General features: G+C 38.8%; 1 protein-coding gene across 4 annotated transcripts; it reads left to right on the top strand.

The window, feature by feature from the left end:
• Window positions 1-4,302: 4,302 nt before the first annotated feature.
• zc3h11a (zinc finger CCCH-type containing 11A) lies at window positions 4,303-15,485 on the top strand. Of its 4 annotated transcripts, none has more exons than XM_046875219.1 (17): window positions 4,303-4,429; window positions 5,771-5,833; window positions 6,127-6,244; window positions 6,395-6,514; window positions 7,874-7,997; window positions 8,125-8,319; window positions 8,398-8,469; window positions 8,572-8,652; window positions 8,751-8,867; window positions 10,901-10,966; window positions 11,076-11,180; window positions 11,263-11,784; window positions 11,923-11,984; window positions 12,072-12,531; window positions 12,752-12,918; window positions 13,013-13,116; window positions 13,857-15,485. In XM_046875219.1, exons 3-17 carry the CDS (start codon window positions 6,191-6,193, stop codon window positions 14,071-14,073), a joined length of 2,466 nt encoding a protein of 821 aa, XP_046731175.1. In that variant the 5' UTR covers window positions 4,303-4,429; window positions 5,771-5,833; window positions 6,127-6,190; the 3' UTR covers window positions 14,074-15,485. The 4 variants fall into 4 exon arrangements, with proteins under 4 accessions (XP_046731175.1, XP_046731176.1, XP_046731172.1 ...); XM_046875217.1 differs by having other exon boundaries at window positions 4,353-4,429; window positions 5,314-5,833; XM_046875220.1 differs by having other exon boundaries at window positions 4,329-5,833; window positions 8,401-8,469.
• Window positions 15,486-25,808: the final 10,323 nt, after the last annotated feature.

The following is a 25,808-nucleotide window of genomic DNA, read 5'->3' as shown; positions in this document are numbered from 1 at the left end:
GTTCCTTCAAGATGCCTCGGCTAGAGGCTTAAATGGGGGGCTCAGAGAGAGCCCCCAAAATGACAGCGAGGTCCCACCCAAGCACTCTAGGTCATACCAGGGGCCTCAACCTCCGGGTGCCATGAAGAAATCGCATTACCAGAGGGTCTCTGTCCAGAGATTGCCCGGCTAAGGGGCCGTGATAAGCCAAAATACCAGAAGCGTAGACTTTCAGGGTGGACGGAGCCAACCCCTTGGCGAACTGAAGGAAACCCAGCACTGAGCCAACCGGGCAGTGGACTGGATCCAGCTGGTGGTGGTCACACCATGAGCAGAACAGACGCCACCTGGAGGCATACAACCTCCTCTTAAAGGGAGCTCTGGAGTGGAGAATGGTCTCTACCACCTCGATGGACCCTAATCCTCAGGGGCCACAGCCTCCATAACTCCAGACAGAGTTGAAATATTGCACCCCCGAGCTGGGAAAAAGATCCATCCTCAAGGGAATGTAAAAGTGGGGTGTCCAACAGTATGGTTCTGTCTCTGTCTGAGTGAGCCACAGGTGCCTTTCTGTGGAAACCAGAGACCAGCCAATAGCCCTAGTGGTCTCTTTAGTGGCTCTGAGAGCCAGATCCACCGTGCGGCAGAGCTCATCAAAATGGCTGCCTGGGGCACCTTCTACATCCAACTCATGCAGCAGGTCAGCCTGATATGCCTGTTGCACCGCCATGGTGTGCAAAGACGCAGCAGCTTGACCTGCTGAAGCATAAGCTTTACCCAAGAGTGCCGACGTATTACGTAGGGGCTTCATGGGTAGTGTCGGGGTCTCTAGAGAGGAGGCAATCCCTGGAGAGAGATAGCTGGCAAGCTTGTCTTCAACCCGTGGCATCGCTTCGTACCCATGTTCTTTCCGCCCAATGATGTGAGAATACACAGTCAAACTGGGGGTAAAGGGGCGGGCTGAAAATGGCTTAACCCATGACCTGGACACCTTGGTTGGGAAAGAGAGTTGCATGCGCTCATCGCAAGGGGAAGAATCCGCCGAAAATCATGCTTTCGAGGCCTGTGAGCAAGTGCTGGACCGAGCAGGTGAGGTTGGAGATAGGAAAAGGCCGTCTCGGAATGCTCTACATGGTCCATCTGCAAACCCCAAGAGCTGGCACGACCCCCTGCCTCAGCAAAAGCGGGGCCAGAACCATGAGGAGTTAGGGCACCTTTCTCAAAGAGTGCCCAGCAGGAGCAGAGTGAGTGCAAAGACATGCGAGCACAATGAATGCAGTCGGCTCCCTCGAGAACCGACTTAGCGTGCTCCGCTCCCAAGCAGGCGACAAACAAGCTGTGCATATCCCCCCTGTAATATAGCGGGGGCAAAGAGGAGCGCACAGTTGGAAAGTGTGTGACTTTCTTGCTTGCTTTTGTTTTGTTTTCTTTTCTTTTTTGATGATTTGACAGACAACACAACACACAGAGCACTTTGTGATAAACAGAAGCTCACTCCATGTATGTTTTATATGTGTCGGCCAGCATCCAATTTTTGACTAATTACACACATTATTTCAGAGCGTGAACACTCGGGCGCATTCCCAAAGCATTTCAATGCAGCTCGAGTTCCTGAAAGGGGACATGGTATTCCCTTACATTGCTATGCTGATGATACACAATTGTATATTTCAGCAAAGCCAAATGAGAGAGATTAGCTTAAAAATGTTGAGGAGTGTGTAAAGGACATTAGACAGTAGATGCTTGATAACTTCCTTCTGCTCAACTCGGATAAGATGGAAGTACCTTTACAAGGACCAAATGCAGCTAGAAGTAAACTTCTTTTAAAACTTTGATTATGTAGTATTTCTGGATTCTCTTTTGTTACATCGAGATTAGACTACTGTAATGCTTTACTGTCGGGGTGTTCGAGCAAGTGCATAAATAAGCTCCATTTAGTCTCGAATGCAGCAGCAAGAGTCCTTACTAGAGCTAGAAAATATGACCACATCACCCCACTTTGCATCAGTCTACACTGTTTTCCATATAAAATACTACTACTCTTGTATAACGTACTTAACAGTCTTGCACCGCAGTATGAGTAAACTTCTGTAACATTATGATCCCCCACACCTTCTTAGATCAAAAGGTGCAGGCTATTTGTTGGCACCTAAAATAATGAAGACTACAGCAGGGGGCAGATATTTCTCTTATAAAGGCTCACACTTATGGAACAGCCTTCCAATTAGTGTTCGGGACTCGAACAGTGTTCAAGTCGAGGCTAAAAACATTTATTTAGTCAAGACTTTTATTACTAGATTTTTCATAGGTATAGCTGTAGATATGAAGCGATCATTAATATAGAGTGTTCTGTGACTATGAAAATTTGTATGCTTTCTTCCCTTCACCCTCACACATTCACTCAGGTTTGTAATAAAGGTGATCAGTCACACCATGGGAAAGAGTAGTGGAAGCCAGGCTGAGAGAAGAGGTGACCATCTGTGAGCAGCAGTATGGATTCATGCCGAGGAAGAGCACTCTGTAGTACACTTCCTCGGCATGAAACCATACTGAAGCGCTTCCTTGAACAGGCTTGTAAAAGTCCAGGGTCCCAAAACCTCCAACATGGTAAGTGTGGAGGGAATTATGGTGTTAATCGCTGAGCTGTAGTCCGCAAACAGCATTTTTACATAGTTCTCTTTTCTGTAGTCCATTAAGTTATTATTATTATTATTATTATTATTATTATTATTATTAATGTTATTATTATACAATTTGCTATTGTTATGATGTTATATTATTGTACTATTCACTACACACTATTTATTTTATAGATATTGTCTGTATTCTGAAAATGATGTTCCATATCAGCTCTGCTCAGCCAGATATATTGTAAATGTCACACACCAACATATTGACAGACATTGACTCCTACAGTTTTAAGACCACAGGCCAGTCATTTTCAACAATGAATATTGTGTGCACTGTCTCACACACACAGACTCTTAGTTTAACCAAGTCCACAAACAAAAATATAATAATTTACAATAGCGTTTTTCTTTTACTATACATGTTACTTAGTGGGACTTTTGGCATTCCTTGCCTTGAACAATCCCCTTCAAATCTGCCTCGTATTCCAATGTTGCCACTCGAAGCAATTCTTTCACATGGGTGTCAGTCAGAACAGATCGATGCTTTGATTTCACGTGTTTCAGGGTAGAAAACACAGACTTTGTTTGTGTGGTTTTTTATGTGCGTGTTCACTTCGCTTGAGTTCAATACGGTATTTTCGTCAAATGCGCATGCGCGTGAGATGAATATACCGCAAAGTTTCCCAGTAGGGGCAAGATCGTTTAAGTCTTAAAAATACCGTATTGAACTCAAGTGAAGCGAACACGCACATTCAAAAAAACACAAACACAAACTTCGATATGAACGTAAGAGCCGCATGAAACCAGCCAAAGAGTCGCATTCGGCTCACGAGCCGCGGGTTGGCCACCTCTGCTCTATACTATCATCACGCTATCATTATTAAGTATTCTACTTATTGCACTATTCATTACTTTTTGTTTACTGTATTTATATTATTGGCTGTTATTCATAGTTATTCATGTAATTTTATATATATATATATATATATATATATATATATATATATATATATATATATATATATATATATATAATAATTCTACATGTGTTAATTCATAGTTTTGATGCCTTCAGTGTGACTCTACAATTTTCATAGTCATGAAAATAAAGAAAACTTTTGGTCTGTACTGTATATATATATATATATATATATATATATATATATATATATATATATATATATATATATATATGTGTGTGTGTGTGTGTGTGTGTGTGTGTGTGTGTGTGTGTGTATATGACCCGGCCCCTCTGTCAAATTTTAGAACCCATTGTGGCACGTGAGTCAAAAAGTTTGCCTATCCCTGGCCTAGGCTATAGAAGATTGCTAACACTGAAAATTGAAACTGATTTACAGTACAGTGACCAGGGTAATACAAGACGGGTTCCCTTCGGAACAGGCCTCGCAAGGGTCTATATGAACTATTTGATATATGAACATAAGAATGAAAACATCAAAGAAGAACGAATTTTACTCTATACATATGTAATGTTCACGTGACATGTACAAAGTCTTTACGACGCAAACGGTGTGCTTTTCTGTTACGTCACTTGCTACAAAAGGCGGGGCTTCCTCCCCACCCGTGTTGAAATTCCATGTTGAGCACGCGCGTGTTCCGTCGTTTTGAAGGTCAGAGGGAAAGAATTTCCGAGCTGTAAATTCGCATCGAACGCAGCACAAGTGGGCGGGTCTTGTTGTGGCTGCTATTTCCTCCCTCCCTTGTGCGGTGCCATTTTGTGTGTATAACCCAGGCCGGACAGTCTTGGACCAAAAGATGCGGTAACGATAACAGGTTGTAACAAGTCAGATCCATAGAAGGTGGTAATTTCTACATTTTTATTTGTGTTAAGTTGTGTATTTATGGACATAGACAATGAAGTTGGCGGTAGTGTCGGTGTATAATGTCTTATATCGAGTGAAGGATCGTTAGCTCACGTTATGTAAATCTCACCCAAATCGTGATAACATTCCTACAAATCAAGTCACATATTACCCTTCTGTTAGTTATATGGATTTTAAATTGTTAGTAAATACAAACTGATATTTAGTAGTTGGTTTTCAGCGAAGCAAACTCGGCCATGTTGTGCTTTGTTTGCTCTTTAGCTTTTTAGCAGTTTAGCATTGTATGTTGCTTTTCATACTATATATCGCAAGTGTAATGCTATAGCATTTTCCATATTGAATTACTCATTTCCATAATAAATTAAACCCAGTGTATCCTTAGTTAACTAGCTATTAAATCCATAATCACATTGTTAATCTCTGAGAGAAATTCACGATACTTCAATCATGAGAAATCGACCACGTCGTTTGGTTTCATCCGCATTTCATGGTATGATAATATTTCAACCAGATGACAGAGGGATTATGGTTTTAAAAGCAAATCATTTTGCAATAGAACAAGAGAGGAACTCAAGTTGGGAAACGGCTCATATGAAAAAAACTAATTTTAAAACATGATCCCTGTTCAATATCACATTAATTGGACTCTAGACTGACTCTCATGCTGATACATGTTGGTGTGCAATGTTTGTTTCAGGTTCTGAAAAGTTTACTCTGAATGTGCAATTGCTTTGTGATCATAGTGCTTGAATGTATCGTCAAATAACTGAGTAACTTCTCACCCATATACCCACTTTATGAAGTACGTGGGAGTGTTTTTTTGTTTCTTTTTAAAGGTTATACAGGAATTTCTTCTACAGCCCTGGCGATAACTGGATTTGGATAAAGGCCACAAATGGAGAAATCTTCTATGAAGATTGGCTTTTTTGTTGTTTTTTAAATCCCCACACACAATTTTTTTTTATTTATTTTTTTAACTAATTTTTTAAATCTCCTTACCAATCTTGAAATTGCCACAATGGGCGTGAAGAAATAGAAGATCCTCATCTTTTTGTTCCCCCTACACACACATGCACAAGATTTTCATTCCTGCTTCCCTGGCTGTCGCCTCCAACATTTAGCTGGAAGATTTTTGTCCCCTCACACAGCATTTTATTTTTTTTTTTTTTTTTTTTTTTCTTCTTTTTCAAAGAATAGAAATGGACTTTGCATCACCATTTATTTGTTACAAAGCAATCTAAGATGAGCAAGTTTCTCAGTGACGAAAGCCTCTCTCATCCCATTCACTCTTAACTCATCGGTCAAGTGTTCCTTCAGGACAATTACAGCTTGGAGACGACCCAAAAGACGTACACCTGGTAGACGTCTTACCCACAGCAGGTAAGTTGACCAGAATTATTTCCTAGGTAGTAAAATTTACATATGATGTTTGGAAGATGCTCTTATCCAAAGTGACTTGCAACTGAGCAGTTGAGCATTAAGGGTCCTGTTCAAGGCCCATTTGTGGTGGGCATTAAACTCATGACCTTCGGCTCCAAAGTCCGGTGCCTTAACCAAGTTACCACCTCCCTTTTAATCTCCCCTTAAACAACTTTTGCTTTGGGACACTGAGTATCATTGAACTCGCTATACATTTGAAATTAAACGTAAAATTCTTTTTGCACCTTGACTAGTGAGTTTTGTAGCGGCACTTGAAGAGTTCCTGACCAGCAAGAATATTCCTGGACCCCAGCCAGCATGAGCAATAAGGGAGATGATTGCTATTTCTACTATTATTCAACTTGCAGTAAGGTAATATAGATTGTTTGAAAAACAAAGAAAGATCATCATAAACAATTGCTTCTTTGCATAAGCCTCTGCCCTGTTTGGGACATGGACTTTCTTTTACATTTTTAATCAATTTGTCCTGATTTTCCTATTGTGTTCTTGCTTTCTTTGAAGGGAGATGCTTGCCCTTTTCGACACTGCGAGGCTGCCATGGGTAATGAGACCGTCTGTGGTCTCTGGCAGGAGAACCGGTGCTTTCGCAACATTTGTAAATACCGTCACATGGAAATAAAGGTGAGGTGGACATTGCTTGAACCTCTCTAGGTAAACATGCAGACTAAAATAAATTTTCTAGCACCAGCAGCTATGAGTTTATTCTACAGGTACGAGATACCATTGTATATCGTTAGGGAACAGTAATCCCTAGTTTATCATGGTGGTTACGTTCCTAAACCGCCCATGATAAAAAAAAAACCACGATAAACGGACCCTACCCCAAAATGCTATTTTATGTATATTAACATTATACTTCATTATACTGCACTGTATTAACATTATACTTCATTTTTAATTACCTATAATTTCATTATTTCAGCATAAAACTCCATGAAAAAAAATTCCCTATACGTTTTTTTGGTTCATCGTGCTGTCTGCAAGAGACCGGGAAAATCAGATAAACAAATTACTTGTGGCAAATGCAATTCCGCGATGGATTATTAGCGGGGGATTACTGTATTTCCGTAGGGCTACAACTAATGATAATTTTGATAATCGATAAATTGGAGGGATGTTTTTCTTATTATAACTGTATAAAACCCTAATTCAGGGTATATGTATAAGTGTATATTGAAAAATGCGAAGGCCACATAGTAAGTCGAACTATCTTTAATTTTGACATTTTAAAGCTTAGTGGCTGCTTGTTGAGGCGTGCAGGGGGCATTTCTCCTTTGAACAAAATCATTCATGCTGGGTTGTTTTTCTTTAAAAAAAATAAACAAACACATTTGAGTATAAAAGGTGAAGCAATTGGTGTAAATCAACATTTGTATTGTATTTTGCAGATGACAACCATGCTTTAAACAAATCAATATAAAATGTGATGCAACACTATTTTGCCAATTTTTGTTTTAAAATTGACATTTTGTACAGTTGCAAAGATAAGCATCTAGAATATATAATAAATTTCATTTTGTAGAATATTGAAATTATATATGCATAAATTAAAGATACAAACATTGCAAACAACCATTTGAATGTATTGTAAAGCTGCAGTAAATCATGTTTATAAACAGATACAAATGCTATATAAAAAGAGAATGAAGCAGAGAAACGGGTTTGATTTTAAAATGGGGGGGTGGGGGGTGTATGCATTGGTGTACAGTTTCATATTCTTTCGCCGAAAACCACAATTGTTAACGGCATTCAGTGACGACAATTTTCATTATCGATTTTCTCAATTAGTTGTTGCAGCCCTAGTATTCAGCCCAATAATATGTATAGTCCAATGAATCTGCAGCTTCATTTAAAATTAAAAAAGGCTGTAATTTCTATAAATCTGTAACCTAAAGGAAATAGAATTTTTTTATGTACTTTGTTGTCTAAAAGACAGTCTTGTGATTACTAGCTAACTATATACTATACTGTCTTTCTCAGAAAAATCGCAAAGAAATACCTTGTTACTGGGAAAATCAGCCTGGTGGATGCCAAAAGTCTCATTGTGCTTTTCACCATGAGAAGCCACGTTTTATTGATGGCCTTTTTGTTGCCCCAGACAAAGGTAAAAAAAAAATAGTAATAAATAAATAAAAAATAATACTAGACATCAATTAAGTGTTCTTTTTTTTTTTTTTTTTTTTTTTTAAAGTGCAAAAAAGTTAATTCCTTCATGATCATTTACCGCACAGGGCCTGTAATCCGAAAGGAAAGAGAAGAAGAAATGCCACAGGTCGACCATGCTTCATCTCCTCCTGCTAACGTTTCTAGCACAACTAACCCACAGCTCAGAGGGGTCATTAAGGTGGAGACTCAAGAGAGTGTCCCCAGTCCCACACACCCACCAGTAGTCATTAATCCCGTGGATGATGAGGATGATGAAGATGGTAAGATGGTGATTCTTATTCACCTCAGTGCTGGGCAGATTTTGTTTTAGAATCCTAAATGTTCTGTGTTCCCATTAGTAGATCAGTTTTCCGAAGAGGGAGAGGAAGCTTCTGGTGTCTCTCCAAAGAAACTGCTCAGCTTTGAAAGAGGTAATATATCTTAGACATATCTTCCTTCTTATTGTTGTTCAGACGATGTTCTTTTATTTAAATTTTAAAAGGTATTTACATTTTTCTGTAATTTTTGTACAGATGACTCACTGAATTTTGGTATCAAAACACTTGAGGAGATTAGGCTGGGGAAAGCTCTAAAGGCCAGTCTAAATAGAGCAGGTACAATTCTATGTCAAATATATATACATTTGTATTCTCTGTTGCATATAATGGTGCAAATACATTGTGTTTTTATGTATTTCTCTTTTTATCTTCAGGTCATCCTTTTGTGCAAGGGTCGGATTGTTTTGCCTCAAAACGGGGTAGCAATGGATCTGGCACAGAGAAGGAAATAATTCAATCTGTTTCACAGATGGGAGTAGTCAATACAATTGGTATGCTATGGGAACTTTTGTACATCTACATGTATTTAATAGGACATTTTACCATTGTGATTTCCTAATATTCAAACGTGTACACTATATTTAGTTTGAGACACAAAGACTAGTTAAAGAAAAAAAAAGATTTTTTTTTGTTTGTATACTGGGGTAACTTTATGGAACTACCATGTGTTGCACCTGTAGCTTTTCTGGGAAATATCTTGTGGTTTTGTACATTTGATACTGAGAATCTACAGTGAGACTAGAGAAAATATAAGTCCACATCAAATTATTGACATTATTTGTCACATGCATACAGAGTACGACATGCAGTGAAATGCTTTTTACGACGGTCTGGCATGTGGGAAATAGGATGGGGAGAAAAATAAACCAAGGAAAAAAAGAATATATATATATATATATATATATATATATATATATATATATATATATATATATATATATATATAAGGATGCTTATGACAGTAAACAGTAAAAAATTTAAGGTGGTTGATGTGATTGTTCTTAAAGTGACCTTGTGCAGTATGGCGTGGTATAAAGTGCACTGTGCTGTGCATGTTCAGAGTTAAAGTGTCGTAGTGCGAAAAGAAAAAAAATATGCAGAAAAAGTGTGACGATGCAGATAGTGGGCCAGTTTTTAGATCCTGGGTGTTTCCTGGTTCAAACTCAGAATGGCCTGTGGGAAGAAGCTCCTCCTCATTCCCTCTGTGTCTGCTTTCAGGGAGCGGAAGCGTTTTCCTGAAAGTTACAACGAAAAGGGTCCATTGTTGGGATGGCTGAGGTCTTTCACAATCTTCCTGGCTCTGGTCGGGCACCGTGTGCTGTAGATGTCATGCAGGTTAGGGAGCTCAGTGTGGATGGTACGTTCAGCTGAACGCACCGCCCTCTGGAGGACTCGCCTGTCCTGCATGGTGCTGTTCTCGAACCAGGAAGTGGTGTAAAGTCTTTAGCACTCGAGAGGGAAGTTTACCCTTAAGATGGTACAGACACTGCCGGGCCTTCTTCACCGGGTTGTTGGTGTGGCAGGACCAAGACAGGTTCTGTGTGGTTTGAACACCTAGGTACCGGAGACTGTCCACTCTCTCCACTGGGGTCCCGTTGATGTTTAGAGGTTGGTGTGACCGCTCCGGCTTTGTGCTGAAGTCCACTATCAACTCCTTAGTCTTGCTGATGTTCAGAAGCAGGTTGTTCTCCTGGCACCATCTCTACAGGATTTAAACCTCATGTAGGTTGGTCGTCTCGTCATTGTTGGAGATCATGCCCACCACAACAGTGTAGTCAGCAAACTTGGTGGTGGAGTTGGAAGTGGCCACACAGTCATGTGTACAGTAAGTAGAACAGGGGGCTCAGGACACAACCCTGGGGCGCTCCAGTGCTGAGGCTGAGGGTGGATCTCGGAGCATCGCGGATGGTTTTATCCACCCACGGCTTCTGGTTGAAAAACGTTCTTATGGTTTTCTGCACCGTATCATCTGCTAGTTTCCCCGATAAATCCCGCAACCGCTTTCGTAAACATGTTGACGTTGAACTGTGAGGACTAACACAATGAGCTGCTTTTTTATACATTTATACTCCAGTGTGCCATTATGCCATTATCCAGGAGTAGGATTTCTTCTGTACTATCCTGAAATCTGACTGTTTTCTAGCTGCTGTGGATTATTTATTTTTTTTACCACTTTACTGTGCTTTACTATTCAAGTTGTGTTCTGAGGGAGGCAAGCATGGTTTCTTCTAACATCTGTTGATGTTCTTACAGAGGAAACAAAATAAAAAGACAGTAAAACATGTTTAAAAAGTTAGTCAATTGGTGCAAGTTCCTTTTTAGAGTAAGAAAAAAATTGCAGTTTTGGTTGCATTTCTGAGTGATTCATCTCGTCTATTGCTGGGTCAGGTAATATGAGTAGACGTGGATGTTAAGGCAGCATAATGGTGTGTAGAAATTATAAAATATACATTCTGTTTATCATAGAATAACCTTAAAATCCACAGTTTACTCAACAATTAATTTCTACCGTTGTCTGTTTCAGATCCTGCTTTGGGGAAATCCAGAAAAAGAAAAATTACTGACAGGCTTGGAAAAAAATCTGATGAAGGTATGTTGAGAGCTGTATTTCACAATGCTATGCACACCACATGTAAAATAAAAGAACATAACATTTTTAGAGGAATTTTACAAGTTTATAAATGTTTTGTTTTGTTTAGAAATGGTTGTTGAAGGTGGTCTACAGCTGAAAGGCTCCCTTGCTAAACGCCTTGGTGAATTTGTTGATTCCACTGAGGATAAAATCAGTATGCCTCCTGAGAAAGGTAAATGTTTCCTCTTAGAGTCCATGTTGTATATTGCCAGTGCAATTGTATTCTGATGTTAAAAACCTCTTTATATCCACAGTTTTAGTTGTAAGATCAGTTCGTGAACGACTTGGAATTACATCTGATGGTAGTGCACCTAAGACACCAAACAGTGAGCCAAAGGGTTCCAGTGAGATTCGGATCAAAACTCTTGAGGAGATTCGTCTAGAGAAAGCTTCTAAATCTCAGATGCAGAACAAAGGTGTGGACGTTGTCGCAGAGGCCCTCACAAATACATTACCTTCCACCAAAAAGGTAAATAAGCCTGTCAGTGGGCACAATGTAAAGACTTTCTCAGAAATCCTGCATGAAAAGAAGAAACTCCAGGAGACCAAGGTGGTGCCTCAGCAAGGTACTGCTAGTACTGAGAAAACTGAGGGTTCTTCAATTACTGGAGTGAACAAACAGCAAGCAGCAGAGATAAGAGTAAAGACACTTGAAGAGATTCGTAAAGAAAAAGCTGCCAGAATGCAAGCAAAGACCCAGGACACCACAAATGATGCACCAAGCTCAAGTGATTCAGTCCCAAAAAGACGAATTCTTTGCATTGGCAAGACTGGGTGTAAGTATTTGTTTATAAAATGGTTTTTTTTTTTTTTTTACACTCTCTTTTCCCCCTTGTTTTGTAATTTGTTGAATGGCCTATGGAAATTGAGAATTGATCATTTATTTGATATTTATACAATTTTATTTTAAACAGCTGCTAGATCTCAACAATTACAGGATTCGGAGAAGGAAAAGGTGGTGGACTGCCCCAACGAGGCAAGGCCTAGTTGTCTAGTTATCATTTTCAAACATCATTATTTTGCATTAAATCCAATTCTAAAATGTGTCCTCTTTTAAATGCAGTCCTCTGTAACAAATGGAAAGAGCGAAACCTCCATTCAGGATGTAACGGTAAAGAGCTTTGAAGAGATTATGCGAGAGAAAAAACTTCGGAAGCAGCAGGAGCAGGCTGCATCTTCTGCCGAGCCAGCTCAAGCTGCCCAGAAACCAATCCCAGAACTTTGTGAAAAGAAGACTCCTGCAGTCATCAGACAAGGAATAAGCATCCAGGCAAATTCATCCCTACAGGAAGCAATCAGTCAGCAGACCTCTCCTGCTCCTTCTGTAGCACTTCAGAGGAAGTCTCCAGAGTTGCAGAACATGGAGAACGCTCTGAATATAAGCCCTACGAAATCATCTGCTTCAATGGCACCTCCTGTGCAAGTGTCAGAGATGGCAGATTCTTCACAATCACAGGAGCCACACTGGGAGAACACTCAAGGAATTACCAAGGTGCCCCACAGCAAATCAGCTGACTTAAAAGGTACAATTAAATATTGTTTTAACTGGGGGATATATAATATTTTATATATTTTATATATATATATATATATATATATATATATATATATATATATATATATATATATATATATATATATATATATATATATAAAATAAAAGATGTACCTTTTGCAGGTATGTGAAACTGACTCTTTTCTGGTTTATTTTTTATTTATTTTATTTTATTTTTTTTTTATAAGTGAGACCCAAACTGAATGTTAAACCATCAGTGATGAGGCCAACTCCTCCGGTGAAACCTGGCCAGAAAAGGAAAACTGCAGGCATCCATGGTTCTGCTGTTGCTGCAGTGAAACCTCTCAATGCTGTCCCTGATCCTGCTGCTGAGAAGAAATTCAAGCAGACTCAGGTGAAGCATTGGACAGTAATACAGTAATGTTTACATTTAATTCAGAGTTAAATTAACTAAAGTGTTCTTTAATATTTGTTTGTGTGTCCCATAGTTGTCTGCACCATCCTGCACACCACTAGAAGTGGAAGCCAGGGTACATCAGGCATCATCTCCTGCTGAGCAGGGCCCACCTGATCCCCCTTCAGTTCCAAAAAGGTATTTGTTGTTTGTTTTTTCCCCTTTCTTTTTCTGTATGGGATTTTTAGGCCTCTAAATGTTTTTATTCAAGGTTCTATAGGGAATGAAGCCATTAATCTGGCATTTTATTTTAGTTAATTGTAATATATTTATTTTTGATAATAAACAGTAATAAAATACACCCATTGACCACTTTCGTAGGAACACATGTGCACGCACATCTCTTGAGTTTTACATTTAAAAGACACAAAAAACAAAGTTAATTTCTAGCCAGTAGTTTTTAACATAGACAAAAAAATCGCAAAACAAAGAGGAAACAAGCTCTTGCATCAAGCTAATTTTTAATCATTCATAGGTTTTATAATTAGGTAAAATGTCCCCTTGAAGATGAAGCATTATGTCAGAATTTATCTTTTGGGAAAACAATAGAAAAATGACAAATACTTTAGCATATAAAGCTTTTTGGTGTTCTTGAGCAATACAATTTATGAAAAATACCTGTTCACCATATCATGCAGTTTACTAATCATGTGGCAGCAGCACAACGCATACATTCATGGAGATACAGTTTGAGTTTTACTTAATGCTCACATCAAACACCAGAATGTGGAAAAGGGTAATCAAGCCTGTAAGGATGGCAACCCTCTGATGCTTTCTATAAATGGCTTTTGTGATGCCATCTGTCACGTGTGTGTGTTTACTTTTTATAATTGCAGAAAAATATTTTGTAAATTAACCTGGATTTATTTATTTTGTAGCCCTGTCATTAAGACTCCAACCCAAACTCGGCCACGTCGAGCGAGCTTAGCTTCTGCACGTGGCAGTGCTCCTGCAGAAAACTCCTCCACAGTGGATGATTTTGAGGACCTTCTGGATGAATTTACTGATGACAGGCTGGAGGATGAGATTGAACTGGACCCAGGCAAAGGCGAGGATGACCTATTGTTGGAGCTTTCTGAGATGATTGACAGCTAATCGTGACCTTGTGGAAGACTGCTTCTCATTCACTGAACTGTCAGTAAATGATCATGTAAAAAAAAAAATCATGACTTATTGGGCTAAGGCTTTTCTTTGCCTTTTACAACAAAAAAATATATATTTTAAACATTGTTCAAAGTATGTTTTAGATTTTTTTTTTATGTTGTTTACCCTTTTTAGTTTTGTTATTTTGACTAAACATTTTAAATTTCTGCATATGTTCTGCATAAAATTTACTTCAATATTAAAGTCTGTTATAAAGATCTCAAAGAAATTATTTATGTAGTTATATACAAAAAAAAATTTGATCACACTGTACATTTATATCTTGTGTATGGTATGTGAATTCTTTTTTTTAGTACATGGAACTTGCAGCAAATAATGTAACATTAATGCAGAAAGTGTTTATTTGTATACTGTGTATGCCTTGGACAAGGGAAAGCTGATGGAATGCAAGCGGTATCTTAATCAGTGCTCTCATTTATGTGAATTAATTTCCTGTTTGAAATTGGATTTCCTAAATGTTTATTGATGGTGTATTATATTCTTTTAACGACACACTTGTGAGTTTAAACCAGTGTCTTGAATCTAGAAACGGATGCTATAGATTTGTTTTGAAGTTTTGGACATTTCAAACCCACTATATCTTGTTGCATATATTTTGCTATATATTTGGCTTCAGTTTGAATCATTCCCTTTCAAAATTATAAATTGTGTTCCCCTTTTCAGTCCTTAATTTTCTTAATGTTTGTAAAGGTTCTCAGGGACTGTTTTAGCTTTCAAAATATTTTTTCTACTCATTTGTGGATTTAAGTACCTTTTTTCAAACAGAATACCTTGTCTCTGTACTATTGTTAGTTAAAACTTGACCTCAAGATGACACTTATAACCTAGGTTTGCAAATTGGATGATCAGTTTTGGCATATACATTTTCAGATTAATTGCAGCTTTGTGATGGCTTTATTAAAATATTTTCTATAATTACTTTTTCTGTGACATTATAAAGCTGTTCATTGATGCAACTTTTATTTTTTTGGTCATTTTAGTGTAATTGTTGCCTTTCAGGACTGTTGCCATGTCACAGCTCCTGAATTCAATCTTCTTAAAATTACACTTTCTCTCGGTCAGTGGGTTTCAGGTGGATTAGCAACTTTTTGTCCTAATAGGGAATGTTTGTTTGTTTGTTTGTATGGTACACTGGAATCTCAACCACTCTGTATTTCTGCCTCTCATTCAGAGTTTCAGGGATAGCCACGGTGTCCACCACAGTTCCGATCAGGATTCAGTGATTACTACAGTTAGAAAAATGGGTGGATCTTTAACATAACTTTACTGTCATTGTGAGATTGTCAGTATTTTACAGTGAATTAATTGCAAAATAAATATATGGGATATGTTGACTAATATAATTTGGAGTCAGTTTTATCACTGTTTCTGTACAATGCATAATAGATTTAGGTTTGATACATTACCATAATGAAACATATAAACACTTACTGGCCACTTTATCAGAAAACACCTTTACACCTGCTTATTTATGCAATTATCTAATTAGATTATCAGATGAAATCATACAGATGTCAGTATTTGTTTCTATTGTGAACAGTCTTGAGTTAAGTCAGAGTGGTGCTATGAAGACAAAAACACTGAGTGTGCTGCAGTTCTGTGGACTGAAATAACTTGCTGATGGGGAAGTCAGCTAGGAAAGGCCAGAGTGGTTTAAGCTAACTTCCTCTGCAAACTGAGGATATGGACCAGCTATATGCTTATTTTATCTGATGTATAATCTACCCATCAGCCACAAATGTACAGGCCCAGTGCCAGCTGACAACAAACACCCTGAAATTCCTCAGGCATACAGATGGCTTGCCATTACATATACAACACATATAGTTAAAGCAGCCCCATTCAATTCCAATCTGCCAAATGTGAACTGCTAAAGGGTTATGATCTGACATACACTGATATTTAATTACTTTCCTCCTGGCACTGGTGGCTTGCTTCTGACAGCATTGCACATGGTCCAGGAAATTCTGTGGTTTATACATGATTCAAATAGTCGGCCCGGAGAACAAGTCAAACATTTTGAATTGTGTCTCCATCATAGAGCTCTAAGAGATAGGACTTGAGATTAACCATGAAACATGGTCATCAGGATCCACAGATCTTTTGTAGTCACAGCCCAGTTGGTAGTGATTTTGGCTATGAAGCATAGGCAGACTGTGGGATTCTGTCCAGGTGGGTATTTCATACATGCAAAAAAATAAAAATAAAGCAGATATGCAAGTGGCAGGAAAGATACAGATAAATAATTTTGCATAATAAAACAATAAACCTATATAGACACATTGCTCACCAGTTAGATAGAAGATAGAAGTGGGCCATCATGTCCTATTCCTGTTTTTTTAAAGATAGTGGTTCTCTAAGCCTGTAGCTGAAGCACAGATTCGATCAACTACTACACATTCTTGTCTTGCTTAGCATTAGGGCTATAGACTCTGACCCATTGTACAAAAACAAGGTTTTCAAATGACAGCGGTAATGCCAGCAATTTCTCCCACACCAGTTGCAGTAAAGCATCAAAAATGCACAGGCACATAATGTAAGACAGATTAGCCATACACTGCCATACACTGGATAAAAGCCATACACTGGATTTTTTGTTTAATCAGGGAGAAATATTTAAGCATTTACCACCTAGGTGTGCTGATACAGTGAGGAAAATAAGTATTTGAACACTCTGCTATTTTGCAAGTTCTCCCACTTAGAAATCATGGAGGGGTCTGAAATTGTCATCGTAGGTGCATGTCCACTGTGAGAGACATAATCAAAAAAAAAAATCCAGAAATCACAATATATGATTTTTAAACTATTTATTTGTATGATAAAGATGCAAATAAGTATTTGAACACCTGTCTATCAGCTAGAATTCTGACCCTCAAAGACCTGTTAGTCTGCCTAAAATGTCCACCTCCACTACATTTATTATCCCAAATTAGATGCACCTGTTTGAGGTTGTTAGCTGCATAAAGACACCTGTCCACCCCATACAATCAGTAAGAATCCAACTACTAACATGGCCAAGACCAAAGAGCTGTCCAAAGACACTAGAGACAAAATTTTACACCTCCACAAGGCTGGAAAGGGCTACAGGGAAATTGCCAAGCAGCTTGGTGAAAAAAGGTCCACTGTTGGAGCAATCATTAGAAAATGGAAGAAGCTAAATATGACTGTCAATCTCCCTCGGACTGGGGCTCCATGCAAGATCTCACCTCGTGGGGTCTCAATGATCCTAAGGAAGGTGAGAAATCAGCCCAGAACTACACAGGAGGAGCTGGTCAATGACCTGAAAAGAGCTGGGACCACCGTTTCCAAGGTTACTGTTGGTAATACACTAAGATGTCATGGTTTGAAATCATGCATGGCATGGAAGGTTCCCCTGCTTAAACCTGCACATGTCCAGGCACGTTTTAAGTTTGCCAATGACCATTTGGATGATCCAGAGGAGTCATGGGAGAAAGTCATGTGGTCAGATGAGACCAAAACAGAACTTTTGGGTCATAATTCCACTAAACGTGTTTGGAGGAAGAAGAATGATGAGTACCATCCCAAGAACACCATCCCTACTGTGAAGCATGGGGGTGGTAGCATCATGCTTTGGGGGTGTTTTTCTGCACACGGACAACCTCCTTCCCTCAGTTGGAGCATTGAAGATGGGTCGAGGCTGGGTCTTCCAACATGACAATGACCCGAAGCACACAGCCAGGATAACCAAGGAGTGGCTTTGTAAGAAGCATATCAAGGTTCTGGCATGGCCTAGCCAGTCTCCAGACCTAAACCCAATAGAGAATCTTTGGAGGGAGCTCAAACTCAGTGTTTCTCAGCGACAGGCCAGAAACCTGACTGATCTAGAGAAGATCTGTGTGGAGGAGTGGGGCAAAATCCCTCCTGCAGTCTGTGCAAACCTGGTGAAAAACTACAGGAAACATTTGACCTCTGTAATGGCAAACAAAGGCTACTGAACCAAATAATTACATTGACTTTCTCAGGTGTTCAAATACTTATTTGCAGCTGTATCATACAAATAAACTTTCTTTCGGCTTCGCCCGTTAGGGGTCGCCACAGCGGATCCTCCGCACGTTTGATTTGGCACATGTTTTACGCTGGATGCCTCATACAAATAAATAGTTAAAAATCTTTTTTACTGTATTTTAGTACTTTATTTTTGCATGTACTTTTTAAAATATAATCTCTGTTGTGCTGACATCTTAAAATCCTCATTCCCCTAAATTGTAATGATACAGTGGAGGGCAGTAACAAAGTAAATGTAATTCATTACTGTATTAAAGTAGCTTTTTCACGTATCTATTCAATTCAATTCAATTCATTTTTATTTGTATAGCGCTTTTAACAATGAACATTGTCTCAAAGCAGCTTTACACAGATAATGTGGTGATTAAACGCAAATATGTTCTTTGTAAGTATGTTTGTCCCTGATGAGCAACTGTGGAAGGAAAAACTCCCCGAGATGTCATAAGGAAGAAACCTTGAGAGGAACCAGACTCAAGAGGGAACCCATCCTCATCTGGGTTGCACCAAATGTCCATTTGAAGCAGATATACAATGTTGCGGGGTACAGTGATGATGATCAGGAGGCGAACTGTATTCCTGAGTCAGTGTAGCTGACTGTTGACATTAACTACAGTCCAATCCATCCTCAAAGCACCCGTTCTACTCCGGAATTACATGGAACCACCCAAGGTGTTGATGAGAGACCATCCCAAGCTGCACAGAAGTGTAAAGATCCACGGAGGGGAGAGGGGCAGGAACAGTGGTCACTGGAGCCTCAGGAGCATGTTTAACTCGACCGAGAGAGAGAGAGAGAGAGAGAGAGAGAGAGAGAGAGAGAGAGAGAGAGGGTGACAGGAAGAGAAGGATATGGATTATTAAGTGTCCCTATTGGTGTATGAAAGTTAATGTCACTGTGCAGTTTGGACTCCGGCAAGACTCGCTATGGCAGCATAACTAAAAGGGAGAACCAGAAGGTAACACAGATATGAGGGATCTCTGGGATAAGAGACGACCCACCACACCACCGTCAACAAACCCGAGTGAACGTGTGAATGGACGACAGCATACAAATATACCAGTTCACCAAACACTCTATATCCATGCTCCCTCCAGATCTGAGCCTTTACCTAAAAGAAATCTACTGATAAAAGGCTTGACTAAATAAATAAGTTTTCAACCTCGACTTGAACACTGAGACTGTGTCTGAGTCCCAAACACTGGTTGGAAGGCTGTTCCATAACTGTGGGGCTTTATAAGAGAAAGATCTGCCCCCTGCTGTAGTCTTCATTATTTGAGGAACCAACAGATAGCCAGCACCTTTTGATCTAAATAGGCGTGGAGGATCATACTGGTACAGAAGTTCACTCAGATACTGTGGTGCGAGACCGTTAAGTGCTTTATCGTCAGTAGTAATATTTTATAATCAATGCGAGATTTGATTGGGAGCCAGTGTAGACTGATTAAAACAGGGGTGATGTGGTCATATTTCCTAGATCTAGTGAGGACTCTTGCTGCTGCATTCTGGACTAACTGAAGCTTATTTATGCACTTACTCGCACACCCAGACAGTAAAGCGTTACAGTAGTCTAATCTAGAAGTAACAAAAGCATGAACTAGTTTTTCTGCATCCTGTAACGACATCATATTTCTAATTTTAGCAATATTTCTAAGGTGAAAGAAGGAGATCCTGGTGATATTATTCACGTGAGACTCAAAGGAAAGACTCGGGTCAATAATCACACCAAGGTCTTTGACAGCCGTACATGCTGAAACAGAAACACCATCCAGAGATGCTATGTAATCGGAAAGTTTACTTCTAGCTGCATGTGGTCCTAGTAAAAGTACTTCCGTCTTATCTGAGTTGAGCAGAAGAAAGTTATTAAGCATCCACTGTCTAATGTCCTTTACACACTTCTCAACATTGTTAAGCTGATCTCTCATCTGGCTTTGCTGAAATATACAGCTGTGTGTCATCAGCATAGCAATGGAAGCGAATCCCATGTTTATGAATAATTTCACCAAGAGGCAGCATATATAAAGAGAAAAGCAGTGGGCCTAAGACAGATCCTTGAGGAACACCAAACTTTACCTCATAGAGTGTGGAGAACTCACCATTTACATCAACAAACTGATAGCGATCAGTCAAATAAGACCTGAGCCAAGAGAGAGCTGTTCCCTTTATTCCAACAACGTTCTCAAGTCTAGCAAGTAGTATAGTGTGATCATTGGTGTCAAAAGCTGCACTAAGGTCGAGCAAAACAAGTAAGGAGACAAAACCCCGATCAGAGGCCAAAACCAGGTCATTTACCACCTTAACTAGCGCCGTCTCTGTGCTATGATGAGGCTGAAATCCTGACTGATACATTTAAAAATTTTTATTCATAAGTAGGTGTGAGCATAACTGCTGTGCTACAACCTTTTCTAAAATTTTGGATATAAAGGGGAGATTTGATATTGGTCTGTAGTTGGACAACTGACATGGGTCAAGGTCAGGTTTCTTAATAAGGGGGTGGATAACTGCCAGTTTGAAGGATTTAGGTACATAACCAGTGCTAATGGAAGAGTTTATTATTTTTAAAACAGGTTAAATTACCTCTGGAGTTATCTGTTAAAAGAAACTTCTAGGCAAGGGATCGAGAATGCAGGTTGATGATTTTGATGAGGAAATTAATGAAATTAAGTCATTCTCATGAATAGGAGTGAAGCTTTGTAGTTGATTGTCTGTTATAATTACGCTGCTGTCTACAGGGTTACTTGTGAAATAATTTGAATTTATATTAAATGTTTGGATTTCTTGCCTGAGGTATTATTAAAAAAGTTCATGAAATCATTACTACCTATTGATGGTGTGCATGTTAGCGCGGTGCTTTTATTTCCTGTTAATTTTGCTACCATGCTGAATAAAAATCTAGGATTATGCTTGTTATTTTCTATGAAAGTACAGGTATCTGTACTTTACTGTAGTTTTTTCATTATAGGAGACATTTGCTACATTTCAAAAGTCAAATAGCTTACTTTTTACATAACTACATTTTGCAAAATCAGTTGTTCCTTATTATTTATTAGTGGATAAAAAAATTAACTGGTCAAACATGCAGCAAGACACTATTCAGGTTAAAGCATGCACTCTGTTTTGAACATGTTTTGATTGCGACTGTGTGGTCGGTGCTCTACTTAGCATGAACATACAATTCAGCATCAGTTCAACAGCAAACAGAACATTTTGAAAGTAATAAATGATGGAAGAATCTCATGATTTTAACTCACCACAACGCCCTTGGTTTTATTTGTATAGTAGTTGAAAAGAGGGTTTTGGGCTCATGATAATTTTAATAGATATCAATTAGTGTTTGACTCATTAATATCTATTAATAGATTAGTGTGCTAAGAGTAACATTTGAGTCTTTTCATATAAACTGAGTTAATTAAGCAAGAGTCTTGTGACAAAAAGTATAATACGAAATTAATGCCATAATAAACCATAATACTTTGTATACTTAAGTACATTTTAAGGCTAAATCTTTTGTAGCAATTTTATAATTGTTTTAAGTAATATTTTACCTACTGTCTCTACTTTAACTCAAGTACATTGTTTGTGTACTTCATCCACGTCTACCTGTATATCAATGTTAGCTGTAATTCATGGGTGACATTATGCTAATTGTGATTGAGCATGTACTAGTGTCCTACTTACAAATGATTGGAATTAATATACAAGCAATACATACAATTCTTTTATGAAGCATTTGTTAATCTCATTGAGCATATTCATACTCACTTTATGTGCAAATTACAACAAAAATTCTTTAAAATATACTTTTTAAATTTAGCCATACTGTATGTGTGCAGTCATTTCTATTAAACAACCACTCACAGGGGCCATACAGCACAAACTAGCTAATGAGTTTCTGGTTTTTTTTTTTTTTTTTGGATGACCTCTATATTAGGCTGGTACCAGCTGAAGAAGGTGGGCAACTGACAGGAAATCTTGATACATATTTTGATTCAAAATATAGATATGAGTGACATATGAGTGAGTGAGTTATTTTGATAGCTAAGGCATCTTTTGGGAACAAAATGTGCCCTGGTAGTTATATTTGTCATAAAAAAACAGTGTCAAAACATTATACACCCAGGTGAACATTTAGAAAAAAGTACATAACGGAAATAATTAGAAAAATAAGTGACTTACATAAAGCTGTTTATAGCAAATACTACATCATTGTCACTATTAGGTACTACCTAGTGTACCCTTGTCGCAAAAAGCACAAACATACTCATCTTTTATATTTCTGCTTTTGTACTTTGAGTAAAGTGAAAGCGAATGTGTAAATTAGAAAAAAAGGCAATTCAGTTAATGTCGAGAGTCCTGAGAATCTCTTGCATGGATAGAGGGGGAGGAAATCAGAATCACTAACTGAAAATCTTTGGGACAGTTTTCTTTTTCTGAGTCTGAGATCCCAAGCCAATTTACCAAACTACAGTCTGGTACAGCCAGGCAGAACACTCTCTTTAGTGCAATCAGAACAATCAGCAGGGTCTTAAATAATATTTATGCCAAATCCTTTTAGCAACCTCAGCAAGAACACACACTGATGTGATTTTAGAGGTTGCTGTTGGTCTTTACAAACTATAATACTGCCTCCAGCTCTGTGGCAACAATTTGGGGAAGGTCCACATATGGATATAATTGTCAGTGGTCCACATACTGCTGGTGGTCAGTAGTCATAACCGTTGGACAGAGGAACAAATAATTATCTTCTTCCTATTCATGGACTCTCATGTTTCTGCTGAAATCTCAACTTGTCTGGCAGATATCTTATTGTGAATGGCAGTTTATCAGCTAACACTGAATCCCAGGAAAACTGAAATGTTGTTCATTCCAGGTAATTTATCTCCACATAAAGATCTCGTGATCTCTATGGACAACTCTCTGATCACACCTCCGTTGACTACATGTGACCTTGGGGTAGCCATGTACAACATGACTTGTTTTCAACCTTCTTAGGTTCTCCCACCCCACTGCTACAGTGCTTGTTATAAAACACCTTTATCTTTTATAATGTTTTATTAAAAATCTTTTTTTATTTAAAACTCCCTGAGATAGCCCAAGGAAGAAACCTTGAGAGGAACCAGACTCAAGAGGGAACCCATCCTCATCTGGGTCGCACCGAATGTCAATTTATTACAGATAAACAATGTTGAGGTGTGCAGTGATGGTGATAGATGCAAACTGTAGTCCAGAGTCATGTAGCAGACTGCTGACATTAACTACTGTACAAATCCAAATCTTCAGAGTTCCGGTTCTTACTCCGTAATTTCATGGATCCCCAGGGCGTTGTTGAGAAACATCCCCAGTTGCATAGAGTGGCCTCCAATCGAAAAGAACACCATCCAGAGGCAGGCCTGGACGAAGTGGGCAGATATAAGGAGAGGATCAGGAACATTGGTCATTGGAACCTCAGGAGCATGTTTAATTCGACTGAGAGAGAGAGAGCGAAAGAGAGAGCGAGCGAGAGAGAGAGAGAGAGAGAGAGAGAGAGAGAGACAGAGAGAGAGAGAAGAGGGGTGACAGGAACAGAAGGATATGGATTATTAAGTATCCTTAATTGTTGTATGAAAGTTAATGTCACTGTGCAGTTGGGGACTCCGGCAAAACTCGCTATAGCAGCATTACTGAAAGGGAGAAACAGAACGTAATAAGACATGAGGGATCTCTAGTATAAAAGACGACCCACCACACCACCATCAACAAACCTGAGTAAATGTGTGAGAGTGAGTGGACGACAGCATACAAATATCTCAGTTTACCGAACACTCTATATTCATGTTACCTCCAGATCTGCTCCTTTACCTAAAAAAAATCTACTGATAAAAAGCTTGACTAAATAAATGTTTTTTATCCTTGACTTGAACACTGAGACTGTGTCTTATTCCTGAACACTAATTGGAAGGCTGTTCCATAATTGTGGGGCTTTATAAGAAAAAGATCTGCTAGAGTCCCGCTGTAGTCTTCATTATTTGAGTACCAACAAATAGGGGTGATGTGGTCATATTTCCTAGACCTAGTAAGGACTCTTGCTGCTGCATTCTGAACTAACTGAAGCTTATTTATGCACTTATTTGAACCCCCAGACAGTAAAGCATTGCAGCACTCTAATCTAACAAAAGCATGAACTAGTTTTTCTGCATCCTATAACATCATATTTCTAGCTTTAGCAATATTTCTAAGGTGAAAGAAGGCGATCTTGGCAATATTATTCACAAGAGCCTCAAAGGAAAGACTAGGGTCAATAATCACACCAATGTCTTTGACTGCTTTACACACTGAGACAGAAACACCATCCTGAGATGCTACGTAATCGGAAAGTTTACTTCCAGCTGCATGTGGTCCTAATAAAAGTACTTACGTCTTATCTGAGTTGAACAAAAGTCTAATGTCGTTTACACACTCCTCAACATTTTTTAAGCTGATCTTTTCTTTTTAAGCTTGATCTTCACTTCTTTAATGCACTCTTTATTACTTTGCATTGTTTGTCCCCAGGTACTTAAATTCATCCACCTTCACCACTTCTTATCCCTTCTTAAGGGCAGAATTAGGTGGAATTAGGTGGAAGATGTAACCTGAAAGAGATTGGAGACTGTAGTCTCCAATCTCTTTCAGGTTACATCTTCTGCATAGAATATAGTCCACCTGTGTGCATCTTCCTCCACTCTTATGTGTCACCCTATGCTCCTGATTCTTTTTATAATATGTATTTACCACTGCTATTTCTATCATTTTAGCAAAATCTACCACCTAATTCTGCCCTTTCACATTCCTCTCCTTAAGGCCATACCTACCCATCACCTCATCATCTGTTCCCTTTACCTACATGAAGTCTGCTTGAAGTCTGCTCCAATCGCCAAGCTTTCTTGCCTACACTCTCCACCACTTTATCTAACTCACTCCAGAACTTTTCCTTCTCCTCATCCCACAAACCACATGTGGAGCATATGTACTGATAACATTTAGTATCACCCCTTCAACTTCCAGCTTCAAGTTCATCAACATTTTGGAATCTCTCTTCACCTTGTAGACTTCCCTCAGGATCACCCCTACACCATTTCTCTTTCCATCCATACCATGGTAGAACAGTTTAGACCCACCTCCAAGTTACTGGCCTTTCTCCCGTTCCACTTGTTCTCCTAAACACACAACCTATCTTCCTATCTCTGCTCCATCATAACAGCTACCTCTCTCCCTTTACCAGTCATAGTACCAACATGTTAATTACCAACCCTAACCTCCACTCTCCTACACTTTTCCTTGTAATGTCCATGTAGTGGTTGTTAATTCTCGTCTCTGTAGTGCTACTGGCTTTAGTAAAAATCAATATGCTAAAAATAAAAATGAAGGGATTCTCTACTGGATGGATCTTATCTTGCTCCTCCAACTTCCACTCTGCTCATCCATGTTGCCTAGTAAGAAAAGTACTGGCAGTGCGATCACTTAAAATACCCGGGGGAAAAAAATCCTCATGTCTGATTGGCTGTTAGGTTTCATCAAACTCTTTATAACTTGAGACAGCTATGAACTCAGCATTGAACTTCCATTTGTATGTCGATTAAGTCAATATAGCACTGCAAGTCCTCCATTTAATCTCATAGTGAGAAACACA

This window comes from Silurus meridionalis, chromosome 19 (assembly GCF_014805685.1).
Source record: "Silurus meridionalis isolate SWU-2019-XX chromosome 19, ASM1480568v1, whole genome shotgun sequence".
NCBI lineage: Eukaryota > Metazoa > Chordata > Actinopteri > Siluriformes > Siluridae > Silurus > Silurus meridionalis.
Note: the sequence above shows the minus strand (reverse complement) of the source record. Positions and strands in the feature narration are given on the sequence as shown.